Source organism: Oncorhynchus keta, chromosome 29 (genome assembly GCF_023373465.1).
Source record: "Oncorhynchus keta strain PuntledgeMale-10-30-2019 chromosome 29, Oket_V2, whole genome shotgun sequence".
In the NCBI taxonomy this organism is placed as follows: Eukaryota; Metazoa; Chordata; class Actinopteri; order Salmoniformes; family Salmonidae; genus Oncorhynchus; species Oncorhynchus keta.
In genome coordinates, this window is record NC_068449.1 from 17476222 (window position 1) to 17499082 (window position 22861).

The 22861-nt window shown below is 44.9% G+C and overlaps 3 protein-coding genes across 8 annotated transcripts in view; 2 read left to right on the top strand and 1 right to left on the bottom strand.

Moving 5' to 3' along the window:
* Positions 1-361: 361 nt before the first annotated feature.
* On the bottom strand, positions 362-13262 carry LOC118362363 (glutaminyl-peptide cyclotransferase-like). Of its 2 annotated transcripts, XM_035742637.2 has the most exons (7): positions 12581-12700; positions 5775-6029; positions 4818-5099; positions 4242-4284; positions 3377-3457; positions 3066-3176; positions 362-2975 (listed from the first exon to the last, which is right to left on the bottom strand). In XM_035742637.2, the coding sequence occupies exons 3-7, from the start codon at positions 5043-5045 to the stop codon at positions 2824-2826; spliced, it is 615 nt and encodes a 204-aa protein (XP_035598530.1). In that variant the 5' UTR covers positions 5046-5099; positions 5775-6029; positions 12581-12700; the 3' UTR covers positions 362-2823. The 2 variants fall into 2 exon arrangements, with proteins under 2 accessions (XP_035598530.1, XP_035598529.1); XM_035742636.2 differs by lacking the exon at positions 5775-6029 and having other exon boundaries at positions 12581-13262.
* On the top strand, positions 13251-19036 carry mocs3 (molybdenum cofactor synthesis 3). The gene is made up of 13 exons (XM_035742634.2): positions 13251-13366; positions 13695-13827; positions 13913-14005; positions 14266-14386; positions 15064-15138; positions 15318-15435; positions 15587-15695; positions 15778-15840; positions 16147-16310; positions 16686-16733; positions 17295-17391; positions 17602-17709; positions 18357-19036. Exons 1-13 carry the CDS (start codon positions 13277-13279, stop codon positions 18512-18514), a joined length of 1377 nt encoding a protein of 458 aa, XP_035598527.1. The 5' UTR covers positions 13251-13276; the 3' UTR covers positions 18515-19036.
* Positions 19037-19175: 139 nt separating this feature from the next.
* LOC118362361 (serine/threonine-protein kinase D3-like) overlaps positions 19176-22861 on the top strand; it is a 74740-nt gene continuing 71054 nt past the window's right edge. For 2 of the 5 annotated variants that reach the window (XM_052486142.1, XM_035742633.2), the window contains exon 1: positions 20688-20804. Coding sequence is in view for 3 of the 5 variants with exons in the window: in XM_035742631.2 (XP_035598524.1) it covers positions 20496-20804 (309 nt within the window). In the remaining 2 variants the exon portion in view is untranslated. Of the gene's footprint in view, positions 19568-20040; positions 20805-22861 lie in introns of those variants that run through there. The other 3 variants (XM_035742631.2, XM_035742628.2, XM_035742630.2) reach the window with 3 other exon arrangements.

Here is a 22861-nt window from a genome sequence, read left to right on the forward strand (position 1 = left end):
AGATGGGATGAGGAGAGCGATAAAGAATGGGGAAGAGGAAAGGTGAGGGGTGGGATATAGGGAACACCTGACTCAAACAGAGCACAAGGCTAATCTGAGCGTTGCGTTGGGCTGAGCTGAGGAGAATTGCAGAGTTGTCATCTCTTCCTGTTTTTGAACAGGATTTCAATAAGAAGTTGTGCTTATTCCCGCAAAGCACAGGCCACCTATGTTCACAGCTCTAACCTGCTGTCACACAAACAATGTCAACTGCTTTTCTTTCACTTTTGACGTCAAAAATACCAGCAACATCTACCAAAGTAAAAAACAAGATCTTCAAAGGTAAACAGTGCGTGAGGAGAGGCGTTCTTTTTTGGATCAACATTTATTTCAGACTCAAATAAAGGATGTACATTTTTTGCAGCATGTATTATTCCAAGACCAGCATCAATCAATCATTCAAACAAATATATGTATAAAGCCCTTTTTACATCAGCAGATACAGAGACCTAACCTGAAATCCCAAACAGCAAGCAATGCAGATGTAGAACATCAAAACGTAGCTAACATTGTCATAAAAACACAGCAGGCTTTTCACCTTATATTTCTATGTGACCTTGCAGGATATAAGGAGAACATAAAGATGACATATTAACAATACAAATATACATATTATCTCCTGACCTCTCAAAGTTTTTCTATGCTAATATGAACTGGACAGTGTAAGGTCATGTACATTCAGACACAAAACTGCAAGGCCACAGCAGATCTTTGTGTGATCGTATAGAATTACAAAGCTTCTGGGAATGACGTCAGGCTCTGTACGTTAACGCACCATGCTACAGCTCTTCCAAACCCTCCTCCAATTAATATTGAAATGATCTCTATCCCTCTGGAAAGCAAGGGAATAGGCCTCTCTGTTACTGTGTATTATCAGATAGAAGGCAGGCAGTAATGTACCAGAATAAACAACAGAAATAAAACAATAGCAAGTCATACGCCACTACTTTAAAAATTTACAGTTGAAGTCGGAAGTGTACATACACTTAGGTTGGAGTCATTAAAACTCGTTTTCAACCACTCCACAAATTTCTTGTTAACAAACTATAGTTTTGACAAGTTGGTTAGGACATCTACTTCATCTGCATCATCTGCATGACACAAGTCATTTTTCCAACAATTGTTTACAGACAGATTATTTCACTTACAATTCACTGTATCACAATTCCAGTGGGTCAGAAGTTACAGTAACATACACAAAGTTGACTGTGAAATGTCCTCTGGTCTGATGAAACAAAAATAGAACTGTTTGGCCATAATGCCCATCGTTATGTTTGGAGGAAAAAGTTGGAGGCTTGCAAGCCAAAGAACACCATCCCAACCGTGAAGCACGGGGGTGGCAGAATCATGTTGTGGGGGTGCTTTGCTGCAGGAGGGACTGGTGCGCTTCACAAAATAGATGGCATCATGAGGCAGGAAAATTATGTGGATATATTGAAGCAACATTTCAAGGACATCAGTCAGGAAGTTGAAGCTTGGTCGCAAATGGGTCTTCTAAATGGACATTGACCCCAAGCATACTTCCAAAGTTGTGGCAAAATGGCTTGACAACAAAGTCAAGGGATTGGAGTGGCCATCACAAAGCCCTGACCACAATCTTATTGAAAATGTGTGGGAAGAACTGAAAAAGCATGTGAGCAAGGAGGCCTACAAACCTGACTCAGTTACACCAGCTCTGTCAGGAGGAATGGGCAAAAATTCGCCCAACTTCTTGTGGGAAGCTTGTGGAAGGCGATCCGAAACGTTTTACCCAAGTTAAACAATTTAAAGGCAATGCTACCAAATACTAATTTAGTGTAAGTAAACTTCTGACCCACTGGGAATGTGGTCAAAGAAATAAAATTATGAAATAAATCATTCTCTCTATTATTATTCTGACATTTCACATTTTTTAAATAAAGTGGTGAACCTAACTGACCTAAGACAGGGAATTTTTACTAGGATTAAATGTCAGGAATTGTGAAAAACTGAGTTTAAATGTAGTTGGCTAAGGTGTATGTAAACTTCCGACTTCAACTGTATATTTAACCAGGCAATCAGATAAGAACAAATTCTTATTCTACAATGACGGCCTACCCAATTCAAACCCTCCCCTAACCCGGACGACGCTGGGCCAATTGTGTGCCGCCCTATGGGACTACCGATCACGGCCGGTTGTGATACAGCCCGGGATCGACCCAGGGTCTGTAGTGACACCTCTAGTGCTGAGATGTAGTGCCTTAGACCGCTGAGCCACTTGGAAGCCCCAATGTTTATCTTGTTAATCTATCTGCATGGCATGTCTGTCTATTCTTCCTCTTGGCTCGTGGGGCACAGGCATAGCTCCTCAGAAAGAGAAGGGGATGTGGGGACATAAAGAGAGCACTGTGGAAGCAGACACACAGAATATCCTGTGTGGTAGTCTGGAGGCTAGGGACAGAGCATCGATAGGGCTTTGTGTGTGTGTTGGCCCTGGCTGTGAAGACAGGGAGCTGAAAGGAGGGTGTGAGAGCAAGGAGAACGCAGTGGATAGGGATCTTATGATAGCTGCCCTGCTTTCTACAGGATACCACTTCACTGGGCTTGGTATTTTCATTGCTTTGGAATTTTAGGAGGATTGCAAATGTTTTTCCAAATGTAGACATTACTTAACAACATCAAGAATGTTTACCTTTACACAGCTTCATGTTTCCAAAACAAGAGACATCCTAAACCCTGTCATATGTGATGTGTGTGGAGAGAGCTGTGGTCCCACTAGAACCAGACAAGCCCTAACATTTAGGGGGCGCTTTGGGGATTCAGGGATTAAGGATTTATATTGAGGTACTCCAGCACAAACACCTGCAAGATCGTGTTGAGGTTCTCGATGGTGGAGCGGTCCAGGTTCTCCTCGTTGTCATCAAATGTGTTCCACACAGAGGGGAAGGGGGTGGGGATGAGATAAAGGATGTGCACACCTGAGATGAAACCACAATACAATGTTCATTTATACCCAAAAGAACACATCCAAGTCGGTGTCAGACCCAGTGTGTTGTGTGTTAGTTTACCTCTTAGGAGGAATGGCATGTGGTCATCCTGCACCGGATCCACAGGCATACCAGGCCAGCAGTAGTCATGTAGATGGTCCTTCAGCTGGCCAATGTGGTGCAAACAATGCTCTGAAAAGAGAGGGAACATTCAACACAGACGGACGGACGGACGGAGACAGACGGAGACAGACGGAGACAGACAGACAGACAGACAGACAGACAGACAGACAGACAGACAGACAGACAGACAGACAGACAGACAGACAGACAGACAGACAGACAGACAGAGGCTGATAGAATGACAGAGATCATAGTCTGTGAGCTCTCACCAATGTTCTGCATTCTGGTGAGCCACCAGGCAGTGTTGGGGAACTGGTTGCCAAAGCGAGGGCTAGGGCCTCCAATCAGGTCTAAGAGCACAAACAGGTCATGGAGGAGAGGGAGAAAGAAGGGAAGAAGAAGAGGAAGAAATAGGATCCCCTTAGGTCAGTGTGTGAGAGGGTCCACCAGCCAGGCCTCATGGGAAAGTAACTCTCCACAGCCTGGAGATAATTCCCTAAAAGTCCACTGCCTGGAAGCTTTGAGGTTAAGGATGACATCATGTGTTCTTCCGTGTGTTACATTAGCACCATGCCCAATGCATGGCTCCTTTCTAAAACACACACATACCTCACTGCAGGACTATGAGCCTCTCAGAGATAGTCTCCTTTATCTCTCTTCCCTGACAGAAAAGGTTACAGGAGGTGACAGGAAAGGTGCTCTATTTGTTTAAACAACAGTGGTACTATATCTCCATAGCTTGGATACAGAATAACACATCTTACATTTATTTGAGAAATTGTTATTGTAGATGACATGATGAAGGTCCAAATATATCCCACTACTCACACCTCCTTAATGTTTGCTTATCAAGGCTGTAAGATATGTTTATAAATCAAACATATGAGTCTTAAGATAGATTTTAAGATAGCCCATCCCTTCTGCACTGCAACCAGGTGAATCTTAGGTCCTGATAAGCGCTGAATTGGCTGAATTTGTGCTTGGGTGTTTAAATATGTGCCTGTAATGCCTGACATACAATTTATTTGGTTGGTGACTGTGGCTCCAGGTGGGTGTGCTGTGTTCTCCATCTCCTGAGCTGACTGGAGCCGTACAGGGAGTCTGTAGCGGTCCACTGGAACAGAGCTTACTCACCATCAAAGAACAATAGCTGGAGAGACAGGTTGGGATTGGATTCCTGAGAGAGAATGAGAGAGAGAGAGTGAGAGAGAGAGTGAGACGGAGACAAAAGAAGGGGAGTGAAAAAGATGTACTACACACACTACTTTGGGAACTACTGGTGTGAACCTTTAACTTTGCTGCCACCTATTGGTTTAAACAAAACACTGCTATATGAAGAAATCAGTATTCATGGTGGCATTTGGCACTATCTGCACAGTCAGATAAACATGTCCCCTGGCCAGGCCATATGGCAGCCTCTGTCACTCAGGACCCATCCCCTCAGACTGAGGTCAGCTGACCCATGGAGAAGGGCAGCAGAGACAGCAATGTGAGGGGTCTCTGTGACTGTGACTGCCAAGTGAATTCCATCTCTTTCCTTTTCTCAACATCCTGCAATTATTTGTAGATCTTGGCTACAGCTGTGTAAAAACTTTGAGTGGGTTTTACAAACGTTTCTGATTTAATATTGCTCAGAAAACTATTCTACATTACATAAATGATTCTACAGACTAAAGTGGACATATGAGAAAATTCTCATCCTTTCCCCACCTTTAGAATCTTTCGCTCGCAGTCCAGAGCATGTACAAGCTCCAGCATCATGGCACAGGGCACAGATGAGTCCGTGGCACCCAGGAACTCACACCCATGACACTGGAGAGGGTAGTACTTGGAGTCATAGTGGCACGCCAGCACCAGACGACGCTTGGCGGAGGGGTTGAGGGTAGCGATGATGTTGTTGATAGTCATGGGACCGTAAGGGGTGTGTGACTCAAACATGTCCTCCTTAACATCCCAGCCTGCCCTCAGAGAACCCAGAGTGCTCTTGATGTGCTATTGGGAGACAAACATTGCACAGTTAAATAGACAAAACATTGGGAAACACTTATCAGACGTCATCCTGGTAACTGACTGAGAAGAACTGACTAAAACCCCTCTCCTACATTGATTGACTAGTCTAATCGTCTCTATGATGTTATAAGTAGACCACACACAGCCGATTGTTCATGCCATCGGGATACCGACCTGATGCACTGCCAGGCTACCTGCAGAGTTGGGGTACCATGACACTAGCAGAGGCCTGAGGTCCCTCTGCCACATCTGGTTCAAGTCTGTGTGTGAAAAGACTCTGGTGATGTCACTGGAGCTGAGGGAGCTGGGCTTGTGGCCAATCTAGGCAGAAGAGATGAGAGGGACAAGATAAGACAAGAGAATCAGAATTATGGCTGCTTCTCTGATATCAATGAGGATCAGCCTGTGGGTTTCCTTACCAGCTGTTGATAGAGCATGGCGCTTCCAAAGCCAGGGTTATGAGTGTGATTCCCACGGGGGACCAGTATGAAAGAGAAGGTATACACTCACTACTGTAAATGACTTCAATGTAAATATAGGAGATAATAAGGGAGAAAACAAACCGGTCCTGAATCTGTCTATAACAAACTCAGCTATAATATCATTTTGGAAAGACACACATGGACATTAAATGGGTATTGATCGTATTCCACTGACCCAGGTCGTTTTCGTTTGGTATCAAAGTTCACCTGCCTCTTGTGCAGTGATCATCTGTTGTCCTGGTAACCGGGACTGAGTGCCAGCACAGTGATAAAAAATATGTTTTATGAGAGAATAACAGCACCCTTCTCCTGTAGATTACACTGTGCTCTGAAGATCAGCAGCTCTCTATTGTTTCAGGGTAGAGTTGGCATGTGGTGATCTGGCTGAGGAGATGACTATGATTCTCGTGTGTATTCTCTGGGACTTGACCTGAAAGGACAACATCAATATGAGCAGAGCATGGTCTTTCTTCTTTCTCCATTCAGCAGCCTCCCTTACATTTACATTTACATTTAGCAGACACTATTATCCAGAACAACTTACAGGAGCAATTAGGGTTAAGTGCCTTGCTCAAGGTCACATCAACATATTTTTCACCAAGTCAGCTCAGGGATTCGAACAAGCAACTTTTCGGTTACTGCCCCAACCTCTTAACCGCTAGGCTACCTGCTGTCCTTTACAGAAGGTAATAACACAGTGGGCTAATAACACAGTAACACATGGGCTATTAACCAATGCAATAGAGTAGTAAACTGGTTATGATCACAGAGACTTAAAACCAATACTGTGGGGATCTTGTATTAGAATATCTCTTTCCTAGATGTATGCTGCAGTGAATGGGCTCACACCATGGGTCACACATGAGGTTGGTGACACCTTAATTGGGGAAGACGGGCTCATGGTAATGGCTGCAGGGGAATGGATTCTATGTGTCCGATGCTATTCCATTCGCTCCGTTCCAAACATTATTATGAGCCATCCTCCCCTCGGCAGCCTCCTGTGGTAAAAGGGGTTCGACTTAAGATTTATAAATATCAAGATCTGCAATTGGTGGATCAATGATGATGACTGTGCTGCCATAGCAACGAGATGAAGAGAAGAGAGGATGAACAACATGCGACCTGCATGGCCAAGCGCCTTGCATCACAAAGGAATTACACAACATCTACACTCTTAGAAAATAAGGTGCTATCTAGAACCTAAAATGGTTATTCGGCTGTCTCCATAGGAGAACCCTTTGAATTACCGTTTTGGTTCCAGGTAGAACCCTTTTGGGTTCCATGACGAAACCTGCCACAGAGGGTTCTACATGGAACCCAAAAGGCCTCTACCTGGAACCAAAAAGGGTTATCCTATGGGGACAGCCAAAAAAACATTTAGGGACCCTTTTTTGTGTTGCAAGTGAACAGCTAATAAAATACCATTTGAGATCAGAGTTGTAAAAAGTTGTAAAAACAGACTGGCTTTATTGTTACTTTGCATGGATTATACTATTTTACGTAGCTAGGCTACAAACCCACTTTGAAGTAAATGGTTTGCAATATTATTAATTATAAATATGAAATGTCAATATGTGGAAAATTGTCACGGTTCATGAATCCACTGCCTCTCTTTCTCTTTCTCTCTCTCTCTCTCTCTCTCTCTCTCTCTCTCTCCCGTGTTTGTGTGGGCGTGGTTCCCAATCTCGGCCTGATTGTCTGCTCCAGCTGGAACCACTTATCTTCCCTTTATATGTTCTGTAACCAGTGTTTCTTGTTGTCAGATCGTTGTTACTTCCTGAGGTTGTGTCGTGTGTCTGTGCTCTTCTCTCGCCGCCCTTGTGTGGATTATCTGCTGTGCTCCTTCCTACCCATCCGGACACCCTCCCCTGGATTTCTCAGCACGCTATCATTGGAAGATGCGCCCTAGTCCCTGGGTCGGATTCCGTCTGAGTACAGTCTGTCTGTCCTGTTGCTGTTGTAAACTGTAGTCATTAAACCATCGTTGCTTGCATCTTGCATCCGCTCTGTATTGTCACAGAACGATCTGACCATACCATGGATGCAGCGAGTTCAACGAGTCTGACCGAATTCATTTCCCGCAGTATCACGAGAATGGATCAACAAGAGGAGAACATCTCCAGCACAGATCGGGCAGTACAAGCCCTTGCGACGCAGGTATCCCAGCTGATCCAACAATTACAACATCTGAGGGGTTCCGCTGCGCCACCTACACCGGCAGTTCAACCCGCCCCGCCAGAGCCGGATTCCCAGCTAGAGCCACGGCTACCGACACCAGAGGGTTATTCAGGTGATCCTGACTATTGCAGAGCCTTTCTTACGAGATGTTCCATGCATTTCTCGTTGCAGCCACGGACCTTCAACCGTGAACAGTCTAAGGTAGCATTCATACTCACCCTGCTATCAGGCAAAGCGGCTCTTTGGGGAACGGCGGTGTGGGCGAACCAGGACCCATGCTGCACCTCTTTCCAGACACTCTCCGAGGAGATGAGAAGGGTCTTCGATCGGGCCGTGGCGGGTAGGAGGCGGCCAGACTACTCGCTGACCTTCGCCAAGGAGACCGTTCAGTATCGGAATACTCCATCCAATTCCGCACTCTGGCCGCAGAGTGTCAGTGGAACGAGGAGGCGCAGTGGGACATGTTCCTGCATGGGCTGGAGGACCGGATCCAGAAGGAGATTTATGTTCTGGACCTTCCCAGGAGTTTAAATGGACTAGTGGAACTAGCCTTGAGGGTCGACGCTCGTCTGAGTCGTATTGGCCGCCGAGCATGCCCTAACAGACCGTATAACGACACGGAGGGCGGGCATGCCAGCGGCGGGAACACGGCCAGTTCAGCCTCCGCTCACGAACCCATGCAGCTGGGAGAGCTCGCCTCCCCGGGAAGAGAGGGAGAGGCGGAGATCCCAAGGACTCTGTCTCTACTGTGGTAGAGCGGGCCACTTTATCCACTCCTGCCCGGTAAAAGATCAGGCCCGGTAGTAAACATGAGGCTACTATCGGGTGGTGTCACCACAGAGAAGACCTCATCATCTACTCTCCTCCCGGTAAGACTAAGATGGGCCACCCACACGCACGACACCCAAGCCTTACTGGACTCAGGAGCAGAGGGTAATTTCATGGACTTCAAGCTCGCTCACAAACTCCAGATTCCTATCACCTCACTCACGCACAAGATATCCGTCAACGCTCTCAATGGTCAAGAACTCCCAACATTTCTCACACCACTGAACCTATCACACTCATCACTTCTGGCAATCACACTGAGACACTATCATTTCTACTCATGGACTCACCCCTTGCACCATTAGTTCTCGGCCACCCTTGGCTCACCTAACACAACCCCAGAGTTGACTGGGGTCATAACTCTATATCCATGTGGAGTAACAAGTGTCTTGAGTCCTGTTTAGTGTCTGCCTGTTTGTCTGTGTCTGATTCTGTGTTTCTAGAGGAGGCAGTGGATTTGTCTAACGTGCCCGTTGAATACCTCGACCTGAAGGAGGTGTTCAGTAAGTCCCGTGCTGCTTCTCTTCCTCCGCATCGTCCCTATGACTGTGCAATAGAATTATTGCCAGGTGAGTCTCCGCCTAAAGGCAAGTTATATTCACTCTCTGTACCTGAGAGGGAGGCTATGGAGAGATACATCTCTGATTCTCTGGCATCTGGATTAATTCGTCCTTCCTCTTCTCCAGCGGGGGCGGGGTTCTTCTTTGTGGGAAAGAAGGACGGATCTCTGCGTCCTTGCGTTGATTACCGTGGGTTGAATAACATCACAGTGAAGAATACCTATCCCTTACCGTTGATGTCCTCAGCCTTTGAAAGGTTACAGGGAGCATCCGTGTTCACTAAGTTGGATTTACGTAATGCATATCATTTGGTTCGCATAAGGGGGGACGAATGGAAGACCGCGTTTAACACCCCCAGAGGGCACTTCGAATATTTGGTCATGCCTTTTGGGCTATCCAACTCCCCAGCGGTTTTCCAGGCACTCGTCAATGACGTGCTGAGAGATATGATTGATCAGTTCATATATGTTTACCTGGATGACATACTGATTTTTTCTTCTTCTCTCCAGGAACACGTTCAGCACGTCAGACGAGTGCTTCAGAGGTTGTTGGAGAATGGACTTTTTGTCAAGACGGAGAAATGCATTTTTCATGCACAATCCGTTCCATTCCTAGGTTACATCGTCTCGACTGAAGGTATTCGCATGGATCCTGACAAGGTTAAGGCTGTGGTGGATTGGCCAAGCCCAGATTCCCGTAAGGCCCTACAGAGGTTTCTGGGATTCGCCAATTTCTACCGGCGTTTCGTTCGCAACTTTAGTCAGATAGTCGCTCCTCTTACCGCCTTAACCTCCCCCAGAGTGCCGTTCAGGTGGTCCGATACAGCCGAGGCTGCATTCGCCAAACTCAAGAGCCGCTTTGTTTCGGCTCCCATCCTCATAGCTCCCGATCCCTCGCGTCAGTTCGTAGTAGAGGTGGACGCTTCCAGAGGTGGGGGTAGGTGCGGTACTTTCCCAACGTTCCTCTTCTGACGACAAGATGCACCCTTGTGCGTTCCTTTCCCATCGGTTATCACCTGCGGAACGCAACTACGACATTGGCAACAGAGAGTTGTTGGCAGTGAAGTTAGCACTGGAGGAGTGGCGCCATTGGTTAGAGGGTTCGGGGTACCTTTTATAGTTTGGACCGATCACAAAAATTTGGAATATATCAGAACCGCTAAGCGACTCAACTCCAGACAGGCGCGGTGGGCACTCTTTTCGGACGTTTTGACTTCTCTCTCTCGTATCGCCCGGGTTCCAAGAATGTCAAACCCGATTCCCTTTCGCATTTTTGACCATTCCGAACGCCCATCCACTCCCGAGTACATCCTACCCGGGACCCTAGTGGTATCCACACTCACATGGGAGGTTGAATCGAGGGTCAAAACGGCCTTAGAAGGGGTAACGCCTCCGCCCGGTTGCCCGCCTAATCGGTTGTTTGTGCCGGAGGGGTGTCGGTCCGATGTTATTCGGTGGGGCCATTGCTCCAACGTAGCGTGTCATCCAGGAGTCAGCCGCACTAGCTTTTTGGTTAAGCAACGCTTTTGGTGGCCACTGATGGCTCGTGACATTCACAGTTTTGTCTTGGCTTGCTCGGTTTGTGCCACTGGGAAGACTTCTAATCGACCCCCAGATGGGTTACTCCAACCGCTGTCGGTCCCTTCGAGACCCTGGTCCCACATCGCGCTAGATTTTGTTACCGGCCTCCCGCCTCCCAGGGCAAGACGGTGGTGTTGACCGTGGTGGACCGGTTCTCGAAGGTGGCTCATTTTATTCCCTTGCCTAAATTACCATCTGCCAAGGAGACAGCGGTAGCTGTCGTGGATCACGTCTATCGCTTACATGGCCTGCCGATGGACGTAGTTTCTGACAGGGGGCCCCAATTTGTGTCCAAGTTTTGGCAAGAGTTTTGTAGGTTACTGGGAGCGAGTGTCAGCCTGTCTTCAGGGTTTCATCCCCAGAGCAACGGTCAAACGGAGAGGGCCAACCAAGATTTGGAGAGAGTGTTGCGATGTTTGGTTTCTAAGAATCCCTCTTCCTGGAGTCAACAACTCTCTATGGTTGAGTACGCTCTGGTCGTTGCCAGTGGCAGCTACGGGTCTCTCTCCGTTTGAGTGTAGTTTAGGTTACCAGCCACCTATCTTTCCCAGTACGGAGTCCGAGGTCACTGTTCCCTCCGCTCACGCTTTCATCCAGAGGTGCCGTCACGCATGGAGCAGAGCCAGTGATTCTCTTCTCCGGGTGGGGGCGCGCACCAAGGCTAAGGCCGATCGCCACCGGTCGAAGCCTCCGGTATACGTCGTTGGCCAAAGAGTGTGGCTTTCTACTAAGAACATTCCACTCCGATCCGTTTCGAACAAGCTTGCCCCCAAATTTATCGGCCCGTTCAGAGTCACCAGGATCATTAGTCCGGTGGCGGTCCGGCTCAAGCTTCCTCCGGCGTATAGGAGAATTCATCCTACCTTTCATGTGTCTAAAATAAAACCTGTGTTTCAGGCACGCATTAACCCGCCGGTCCCGGTTCCCCCGCCGCCACGACTTGTTGATGGGGAACCCACCTTTTCTGTCAATTGTATTTTGGACTCTAGAAGGAGGGGACGCGGATTCCAGTACCTGGTGGACTGGGAGGGTTACGGCCCGGAGGAGAGAAGTTGGGTACCTGCTAGGGACATTCTGGATCACTCCCTTATCGATGATTTCAATCGACAGGTAAATTCGCCTGGGAACGCCAAGAGGCGTTCCTAGGGGGGGGGGTATTGTCACGGTTCATGAATCCACTGCCTCTCTTTCTCTCTCTCTCTCTCTCTCTCCCGTGTTTGTGTGGGCGTGGTTCCCAATCTCGGCCTGATTGTCTGCTCCAGCTGGAACCACTTATCTTCCCTTTATATGTTCTGTAACCAGTGTTTCTTGTTGTCAGATCGTTGTTACTTCCCTGAGGTTGTGTCGTGTGTCTGTGCTCTTCTCTCGCCGCCCTTGTGTGGATTATCTGCTGTGCTCCTTCCTACCCATCCGGACACACTCCCCTGGATTTCTCAGCACGCTATCATTGGAAGATGCGCCTAGTCCCTGGGTCGGATTCCGTCTGAGTACAGTCTGTCTGTCCTGTTGCTGTTGTAAACTGTAGTCATTAAACCATCGTTGCTTGCATCTTGCATCCGCCTCTGTATTGTCACAGAAAATATTCTATACTGCCTGTGTGTTTATCTCATTGCCCATCTATTCATTGCATTTTTCCCCTTGGGAATTTTGCCCAGGCAGCCCAGCTATCTTGTTACAATAGAAAAATAACATTTTGTATTAATTTAGGCTATAACAATCACACATGCAATAGAAAACGGTAATCTAGAAAATGAAAACAGGTAATAAAAAAAAAAGCAACAAGAACATTCTCACATAATCATTGAACAATATAATGTCGTGTTTTTATAGCCTACCTTCTCTTGTGTACATGGGATGTGTGCCTTCTCTCCATTGATATTATGGACAAATGTTCCACAAATTCCTACTACATAAAACAAATGCATAAACGCTTCGGTTTCTCTCATGAACATTCCGAGGCTCTCCGCTGTGTAATCTACAGTGCGTCACTGTTTTTATTTATTTATTTATCCCAAGGCGCCAGAGAGATCAGATTGTCTATTTATGAATGATTGGTTTGTAAAATTTTCCCTTTGGTTTAATGTTAGATTTTTTTATGAAGGCTTCAATTCAATTTATGATTTTACTGATTATAAAATTTGAACAAAGCTTGCATCTCTAAATCTGTCTGCATTTTAGGTCAACTAATGTCAGTACAAATTTAAGTATAGCCTTTCAAAGTGATTTCAAAACTTACATTTCCCATTTTTAAATGACTTGGCTTATAGATATACTAGTAAAGTAATCAAACTGTGGGAACGAAACTGCGCAGTGACAGCAAGCAGCGCGTGTAGTGCCTCGATCAACCCGCTAGATTCAACCTGGCGCTGGAACGCACCTCCAACTGGCACGTGGTCTCATTACACGTGAGCCTCTTCTGTAGACCAGGAAGTACCGAGTGCTACAAATCACCACAAACATCACTGAAACTGTAACAGCCAGCAACGTTGTGACAGTTTCCTGTCGCACGTGTTTTCTATCGTATTGTAACAATGGCGGAAGAGGTTTCCTGCTTGAAGGCACGGCTTATGGAGAAAGAAAAAGAGATAGTTGCGTTGAAGAATAAACTGGCATTAGAAAAGGTAGGCCTATGACACTTTAGCTTTTACATTGAATATCAAGAGGTAGCTGTAGCCTCGTGCTTGCAGTGGCTGTTTAGCAGCAGCGCACGTTATAATGTATGCTATATGAATCAGAGTTTGAGCAACGATGCTTTGGTTTGAGCAGTGAGGAAGACCTCCTTAGTTTGAGTCAACAAGAGGAAATTTGGATGGATAGATTCGTGAGGCTAACTAGCCTACAAACCAATTGACTTTATGTCCCTTGACGTGTTATATTTGGTTATTGTCTAAAATAATAACAACAACTTTAACGTATTCTGAACCACCACCCTTTCTCCACTGAAATCAGAACAGTTTGATAGATCTACAGCTGCAGGAGAAAGTGACAACACTTCCACCTCTGAAACTCAAGGCAGCCCTGTCCAATGAAGACATCATGCGCTACAGCAGACAGCTTATACTGCCAGAGTTTGGTGTACAAGGTAGTAATGGCAGCTTTCACCCAATCTCTGATTGACGTAAACACACTTGAAAAACACTATTGAAACCATCATTTGATCTCTGCAGGTCAGCTAAACCTCTCCCAGACATCAGTGCTGGTTGTGGGGTGTGGAGGACTAGGCTGTCCCCTGGCACAGTATCTAGCTGCAGCAGGAATCGGTAGGTAAACATGTGGGGAAAGAGAATTTCATTCAGTAAGTTCTACCCTCAGTAACGGTCAATGATTCATATGCTGTACATCAAAGTAGATGAACAAGTCCCTTGAATCTGTACACATCAATAAAGCATTTGAGGATGGCATAACTTCACAAAGTATTAGGTAGGCCTACTACATGTAATATACCTGTGAACCTTTAGGGATATGCAATACTTATGTGTGTGTACACTGTTATAACGTGTCCATCCCTCTATAACCCCAGGGCGTGTGGGTCTTCTGGACTATGACGAGGTGGAACTGAGTAACCTGCACAGACAGGTGCTCCATGGAGAAGACAGCCAGGGACAGGCCAAGGCCCAGTCTGCTGCCCATGCTGTCAGAAGGTACAGGAGGCTACTGGGGCCTGCACAGGCTGATACATGGACTGTAATCATGTCAGTCACTAGCATGTAGGCCTACCATAAGTTGGTGCATTCACTGCCATCTCACTACATTGTCACAGGTTGTATTACCCTGTTGTTTTGACTGTCCACGAATACTCAACTATCTTTCTCTGTTGATTTATTTTCGAAAGCACTTATTGTGGTCTTTCACTCAATGATGCTGCAGTACTGTGATGAACTTCCACAGCATAGCTATAGCCACTTGGTGGTGCCATTTACTCAAACAGCAATAGCTTGCTTTCAGATAACTGTATAGGTATAGTCACCACTCTTATTTGTTAGTGTCCATACAGTACATTAATGGCATTGCAATTGAATGTTGAAGTCCTACTCCCGTCTCCTTTTCACTTCATTTAACACCTGATCTACTTAAAAGGCACATCTCAATAGGTAATCCAGATGTCTCATGACATGGCAGAAGTGGGGTTATTCATACGTGGGAAATCTTTTTTTCAACAGGAAAAGCAAAACAAATCACTGGAGGGTGTTTTTAAGGTTTTGGCATTCAGAGGAAAAGATAATTAGCGAGCCTATATTTTGTGGAGTAGTTGCTCTCCAAAATGAGTATGAGGGGTTGAATGTGAATGGCCTTGTCTGTCCTTTTTCTGTGTGTACAGGTTGAACTCCACAGTAGAATGCATTCCCTACCACCTCCAGCTGTCTCCAGAAAATGCTTTACAGCTCATCCAACAGTATCCTCCCTCTCAGCCTTGTGCCTTCTATTATCTTCCAGGGGGTAAAGAAGAGATTTTACTGTTTGTCATACAGGATTTCCATGTCATCAAATCCAGAGTCAAACATTTACCATAACACTGACTTTTTGAGGGAAGAAAATCACTGCATTTTTACTCCTTGACATTATCCACCTCATGTACGACATTGTGGCTGACTGTTCGGACAACGTTCCCACCCGGTATCTGGTGAATGATGCCTGTGTCCTCAGTGGCAAGCCCCTAGTATCTGCCAGTGCCCTGAGAATGGAGGGCCAGGTAAGGATCTAGTTACATTTTAGTCTCTATAATTAAGTCCCCACATGCTAACTGGATTTACATCAATGTCTGACAAATGACTGACTAGTAAATGGAATATGTTTATTGGTTTTCCTTTGTGCATAGTAACCCCTCTTGTCTGTGTCAATAGTTGACAGTGTATAACTACCGTGGAGGCCCCTGCTACAGGTGCCTGTACCCAAAGCCTCCACCCCCAGAGATGGTGACCAACTGCTCTGACGGAGGGATCTTAGGAGTAGGTGAGTCCTCTTCTAATTTGTGTCTTCACTGTTAGGTAGAGAGAGGAATTGATTGTTGATGTTTCACTCTTTTTTTTCTCAGTGCCAGGGATCATGGGATGCTTCCAAGCATTGGAGGTGCTGAAGATAGCCTCAGGACAGGGCTGTATCCTTCCCAGTGAAAGCTCCCTGAGTCACTCCACTGCCCCACTGCTTAGCTACTGCACAATGAAACAACACTTTCTGCTTAGTCATAGTGCTGACTAGATGAATGAAGGTCTGAATGAGTCAGTGTAGCACTGGAAGGAAGGGGTGTTTTTCTTCATGACCATGCCCATCTGACAACACTTGACTAAAAGAGAGGAAAGTCTGTGAAATTTCAGGACCTTTGAGATCTGTTTCTGAATATACAAAGAACATTGTGGTGTTTGTCAAGCCAGACAGGAGCCTTTTCCTTGACCGAGTGTGACAGCTTCCTGTGGCCAACAGCTGTTGATGTTTGACGCCCAAGATGCCAAGTTCCGGTCCATCAGGCTGCGGTCCAAGCAGGCCAGCTGTGCTGTGTGTGGAGAGAACCCCACTGTCACACACCTTGTAGATTATGAGAAGTTCTGTGGGTCTGCTGCCACAGATAAGGTCAGGGGTCACTGAGAAGAGGGCCAAGTGGGCAAACATCTTGCATATTGAGTTGCAATTTAATACAGTTCAAAGGGTTAAGTTACCATTTTAAAGTAAGAGGGGGTGGTATGTCCCAATCTAAAATGACCAGAGTGAGTGTCATCACTACACCTTTGATGGCTTAGAACTACACGTAGCACATGGAATGTTGTGCCAGGAAAATGTGTTAATTATCCATCATTTAGATAAATAGCAGAGATATGCACTGTATGTCAAAAGGAGTTTTCTGTACTTAGCTCAACTAAAAAAAATGTTTTCCATCAATTATGGGACAATTTTAGTTTCAATGTTTGCTTTGAATATTTACCTAATATTTTCTGGGTTTTCTTTCAGTGTCGAAGACTAAACCTTCTCTCCAAAGACCAGAGGGTAACAGTGCAGGTAGAGTATAGTTGATTACATTCTGTTTTATAATTATGATTACACTTGATTGTCTGTGATTCGTGTGCATTCATAAACCCAGATTAAATCTAAAAGCTGACCCAACCCTAAATGGGAAATTACTAAAACTCGAATGTACGTTTTCTACGGAAAATAATCATGTATTTGTTTGTTGGCACTGACAGAAATGGTGGTGGTTTAGGAGTTGTTTGGGTTTCTGCTAAATTACAGTTTTCAAAAGAATTGAGCCATTAAGATGAAGATCATGATTGATTAGGCCTAAAATAGATGATTTAATGCATGGAGTCAGAAACAGTTTTATTTCCTATAATTGAAATAATGTGACAAAGTTAAACTTACTCCACCCTGCCAGTTGTGCCATGCATATGGTGATAGGCCAAAGCAACTCAACCAGTCTTTGTGCCATCTTTGTGTCATCTCACAAAATAACAGCAACTTTAATTCAGATGTGACAGACCTTTTAAACACTATACTGTCTAACAAAGTGAGTGTTGTAGGTGACCACTGACAACCATTGTAATTTCTCCGTTCTATTGCCAGGAGTATAAATCTATAGTGGACAACACAGCTGCTCATCTCCTGCTGGATGTTCGCCCTCTAGTGGAGGTAGATATATGTCACCTACCCACCTCCCTCAGTATCCTTTTGCTGGCTGAATGCCCGTCTGTCATTGTACTCCACTAGCTATATAGTTACCATTTGCAAGATATGGAGTTAGTGAGGAGGATATAAATACTGCTATTAATGACGTCGGTCATCCCTGTGCTTTCATAAGTGTTCTGAGCTGCGTTAAGTAATTGTACTCAATTCAATGGTACAATGTTTAATTTCCTTAAATCATTGCTAGACATTCCTCTATCCAGTTTAGAGAACAGAAAAAGTGAACATATCCGAGTGCTGAAGGAGAGAATTGGCAGAGTGAAAGAGGAGATGTTGAATGAATCCCAGGTCCCAGGTAATATGACTGACAATAGGTCTTCATCTAGCTACACAGGTCACAACACACAGTGGCGGTTCAGTAGCTAGCTAGGTGTATGGAGCAGCCCATATTCACTGAACAAAAGAGGGGTAATTTGAGTGCTAATTAAGTCTGTGTAGCCTTGTCCCGTGAGAGTATTTTGGACAGCCAATGATGGGAGGTGGAGTTGCTAGGTAATTATTTTTCTAACACAAAAATATACCGTCATCGTGAACAGCTGGCCTCTTTTTATTGAATAGTCATCATGGTCTTTTTTTCTGCAGTGTATTTCCTGCAAGCCTGTGTATATTTAGTTATTAATGAGCTATTTTAATTGGTAATTCTGGGAACGACAGTGTAAACAGTAAACGCAGACCTTTAGTTGAACACCTGACACCCTTGAGAAAGTTTCAAATCGATTCAGGTTTCAAGAGTGAAAGAAGGGACCTGAGTTTACAAGTCATATCATGTCCATAACACATCCAATAGTGAATTAGAATATCATCCCATAACTCTGCTTCTAGCTGAGCATTAAACAAGGAATTTTTCTTGCCCATTTTATATATTCAACTCACCTAGTCAGGAAATTGCCAGGAAATTGAAGCTACTCATCAATTTGATCTGTTTGTGTTTCCATACTGCAGTATATGTGATCTGTAAGCTGGGTAATGACTCCCAGAAGGCAGTTCAGGTCTTGGAGAAGATGTCAGGCTCTGAAGTGGACCTTGTCACTGTTAAAGACATCTGTGGAGGGCTGATGGCCTGGGCACAGAAGATAGACCCCTCTTTCCCACAGTATTGACTCAACGTCACAGGTTCTGCACTGTGGATTCATGACTTTGTTAATAAACATGTTCATAAATGTCATCATAGCGACCATTTTTCTACCTTGTTTTATGTATGCTGGTTGCATTGGACATGGCAAATATGACTGACAGATTAAATTGCAGTTACATCTTAAAGGTGAAAAGTGAAAGAAATAGTCACATATCTGCTGTTCATGTTTTCTGGGCTGTATTATATATATATATATATAACCTTGTTCCAGATTGTAGAATTTTTATAACCCCAATTAATGGTGAAGGGGAAGCAGGGTAATATGTGTGTGTGTGTGTTAATTCATTATGAATTTTTAGCTATTCGGGAACATAGATAAAAGTTAACGAATGTGTTATTTTTGAATTATTACACATCTATACATTCATAATGTGTTGTCAGTTTTGATATGACACAATGAGTAGCTGATGCATGTCACCATCCTCTCCAAAACAATATTAGAAGCAACACTGCGACAGTGTAAAGAATAAAGAATGATGACATGTTTCTCCCTTGTCGGCAACTTATTTTCAGAACTGAACCATTCGAGGTAACTCGTTTTTTCCCCCTGCATCAGCCCGAATAACGGAAAGGATGTAGATGAAAGAGGCATGCGCAATGTAAAGTGAACCTTTTAGAGACGCCATTGCGTTTGTGAGATTGTAGTTTGAATATTCCTCTTCAACGATGGAAACCCAATAAAGCAAATAGGTGATCGAACTCCAAGCCCCAGGAACCTTTCTCCTGTTTTTTTCTGTCAGAATGGGATAAGTCACAGCTGGGACGATAATAAAATGCACATGAATTTACAATCTAGCATCAACGAATAGACTACAAGAGGAAGTTTCAAAAAGCGGAGAACTCGGTAATGTGAGTCTTAGCGAGCGTTTAAACATTTGTACAAATGCATGTGGTTACATCGTTTTTTATCGATAAGGCAACTTGAATCTTCGTTTTCTTCGATTGTTGGAGTTTTTGGAGAAGTTTTTGCTGTCCACGGATCCAATGTTGCCTTTTTCAGAAGGTGAAGGTAATGTAGGTATGTTGTTTTAGACATGTATATACGATTGGAATAGTTAATTCATAGTGAATAATATTTGAAGAAGCTTTCACTGCAAAACCAGGTGTTGTATAACTTGTTTGGTTGGTATTCGTGGACATGTAGTTTTCTGCCAGCAGTTCAATCGAAAGCGGGAGGATGTTGAGAAGCCTTGATTCCAGATGTTGGTTCTGCATGAGAATAGATAAACAGATAACATGCCCTAATGTAAAATATAAATCGAAGTTTAAAATTAGGTATACAATTATTTAATTTGTTTGTTGTTTGCAAATCTTAGCCCTACCATGTTTATTTCCCGTAAATTGCAGCTCGTGATGTTATTGCATAGCCTTCTCAGCTTTGACGTCATGATTTGTTTTGCTGAATTTGTTCAGTTATGTTGAATAATGTAAAATGACCCAAACATATTATATTCTACCATCATTACATTTACTGCATCTGTTTTGTGACAGGTTTTCTGTGGTCAGGGCGGATTTCTGACTCCAGTACTGTGAGGGGACACCATTCAAGAACATGACGTTTGGAATGGTGACTGCCTCTTGCAGTGAGCGTTGGGGAATCGATCTACCAAGTCCAGAGCATCTACAATGCATACTGCACACATCTCTTGCCTTGAAGAGTGAGTGGAGGCCATTAAGTGCAATCAATAGGCTTTGTCCATGAATTGACTGCCAGGTATCTGTCTGAGAAGTCAATGGGGAGGAAAGTTTGACTATTGCTGTTGACTAACACTGCTCATGATACTTTGAAGACCTTGCATTTCATGTCTCCTAGAATGAGTATTGAGTGTTTCTTCAACCTAGTGTCTGTGCTTAGTGTTTCAGTGGTGCCTCATTTAACAAGGCATCACTGACAGTTCCATTACTTTACATTTTGCATCATCATCTCTGCCATTGGAAGAAACCCAATGTCTGCCTGCAGCAGCTCAACTCCTCCGTCCTTTCCTAAAGCCTACCTCCACTCACAACTCCCAGTCCTGCCTCCGACCCCCTCACCATCGCCAAGCCCCCCAGCACCCCTCTACAGCCGCCTTTCCAACGGGAGTCACAGAAGTCACACTCACAGCGCTCCCAGCCCCACCAACTCCCGCAGCTCTTTCCATGGAGTGTCCTTCCTCCTCCAGATTGGCCTGACCAGAGAGATGGTGAACCTGGAGAACCATGACCTGTCGCTGTCTGCTGTCAAAGACCTGGTCTGCTCTATTGTTGACCAAAAGGTAATTACACAACTCTTCCTTGTTTTAACACTTGACCTACTGCAGCTAATGCATAATGACAGAGTGAAAAATGGTTGACTTTTACGGATATTTATAGAATGAAATGCAATCGATAGGCCTGAGCAAGTGAAAGCAAATTCACGGTAAATCCTAAAAGCTTAGTTGTCTTTTTGTGTGTCAAATTCAAGTTTCAAGAAAGTTTGGAAAGTCTTCCATCAAGCATACTGCTAAGTAAATCAGGGGCATATTTCCTTAACACTGCTCTTTGAAATGTTGTTCTGTATTCTTTGCTGTGGTTTCAAGTTGAAAGAACACAGTTTAAATGAACAGGGAGACAGTTATATTGCAGACAGTGTTGCCCTGAAATGCATAGCATCTGTGGTTTGCCATTTCTGTGCCATACTCCTCTGTTTAGGCTTTGTTTTTGTAAAGCAGACATCTGTGTCTCGTGCACAGAGTGAGTTTTATGCACCACAGCAGCACGCTCGGCAGCAGTGAAGCCTCTCCGGTTGCCGCGCACGATCTAGTAGCATCAGCTATTTACATTGTGGTGTACTCTCACTGGAGACACAAACACTGAACCACTCAGTGGTTTATTCCTCTCAAAGTCATCCATGATGTAATGTTCAAGCCAGGTTATTTTCCATGACAATGGTGGCTCTTAGTAATGACTTTGGGTTATGGCCCCTGCATAAGACGAGTCTTTGAACATATAGGCTGTAGGCTGTATCAACAAACAGTGGTTGCCCATGTACCACTGACTAGAAAGAGGCAGAAGCAAATTTGGAAAATCAAGAGTAAACCAATGGAACCAAAGGTAGTTTGCTGATTCCATTTGTTTGGAGTTGCCTTGGCTCAGAATACAGATTTAAGATTCACATTCAGATGTTCCTATCCAACTGATACCATACATTAGACTGCTTATTAGATCATGAACGTTTATATATGTTTGTATATACACTGCTCAAAAAAATAAAGGGAACACTAAAATAACACATCCTAGATCTGAATGAATGAAACATTCTTATTAAATACTTTTTTCTTTACATAGTTGAATGTGCTGATAACAAATTCACACAAAAATTATCAATGGAAATCAAATTTATCAACCCATGGAGGTCTGGATTTGGAGTCACACTCAAAATTAAAGTGGAAAACCACACTACAGGCTGATCCAACTTTGATGTAATGTCCTTAAAACAAGTCAAAAGGAGGCTCAGTAGTGTGTGTATGACCTCCCTACAACGCCTGGGCATGCTCCTGATGAGGTGGCGGATGGTCTCCTGAGGGATATCCTCCCAGACCTGGACTAAAGCATCTGCCAACTCCTGGACAGTCTGTGGTGCAACGTGGCGTTGGTGGATGGAGCGAGACATGATGTGCTCAATTGGATTCAGGTCTGGGGAACGGGCGGGCCAGTCCATAGCATCAATGCCTTCCTCTTGCAAGAACTGCTGACACAGTCCAGCCACATGAGGTCTAGCATTGTCTTGCATTAGGAGGAACCCAGGGCCAACCGCACCAGCATATGGTCTCACAAGGGGTCTGAGGATCTCATCTCGGTACTTAATGGCAGTCAGGCTACCCCCCAAAGAAATGCCACCCCACACCATGACTGCCCCACCGCCAAACCGGTCATGCTGGAGGATGTTGCAGGCAGCAGAACGTTCTCCACGGCGTCTCCAGACTCTGTCACGTCTGTCACATGTGCTCAGTGTGAACCTGCTTTCATCTGTGAAGAGCACAGGGCACCAGTGGCGAATTTGCCAATCTTGGTGTTCTCTGGCAAATGCCAAACGTCATGCACAGTGTTGGGCTGTAAGCACAACCCCCACCTGTGGACGTTGGGCCCTCATACCACCCTCATGGAGTCTGTTTCTGACCGTTTGAGCAGAAACATGCACATTTGTGGCCTGCTGGAGGTCATTTTGCAGGGCTCTGGAAGTGCTCCTTCTGCTCCTCCTTGCACATAGGCGGAGGTAGCGGTCCTGCTGCTGGGTTGTTGCCCTCCTACGGCCTCCTCCACGTCTCCTGATGACTGGCCTGTCTCCTGGTAG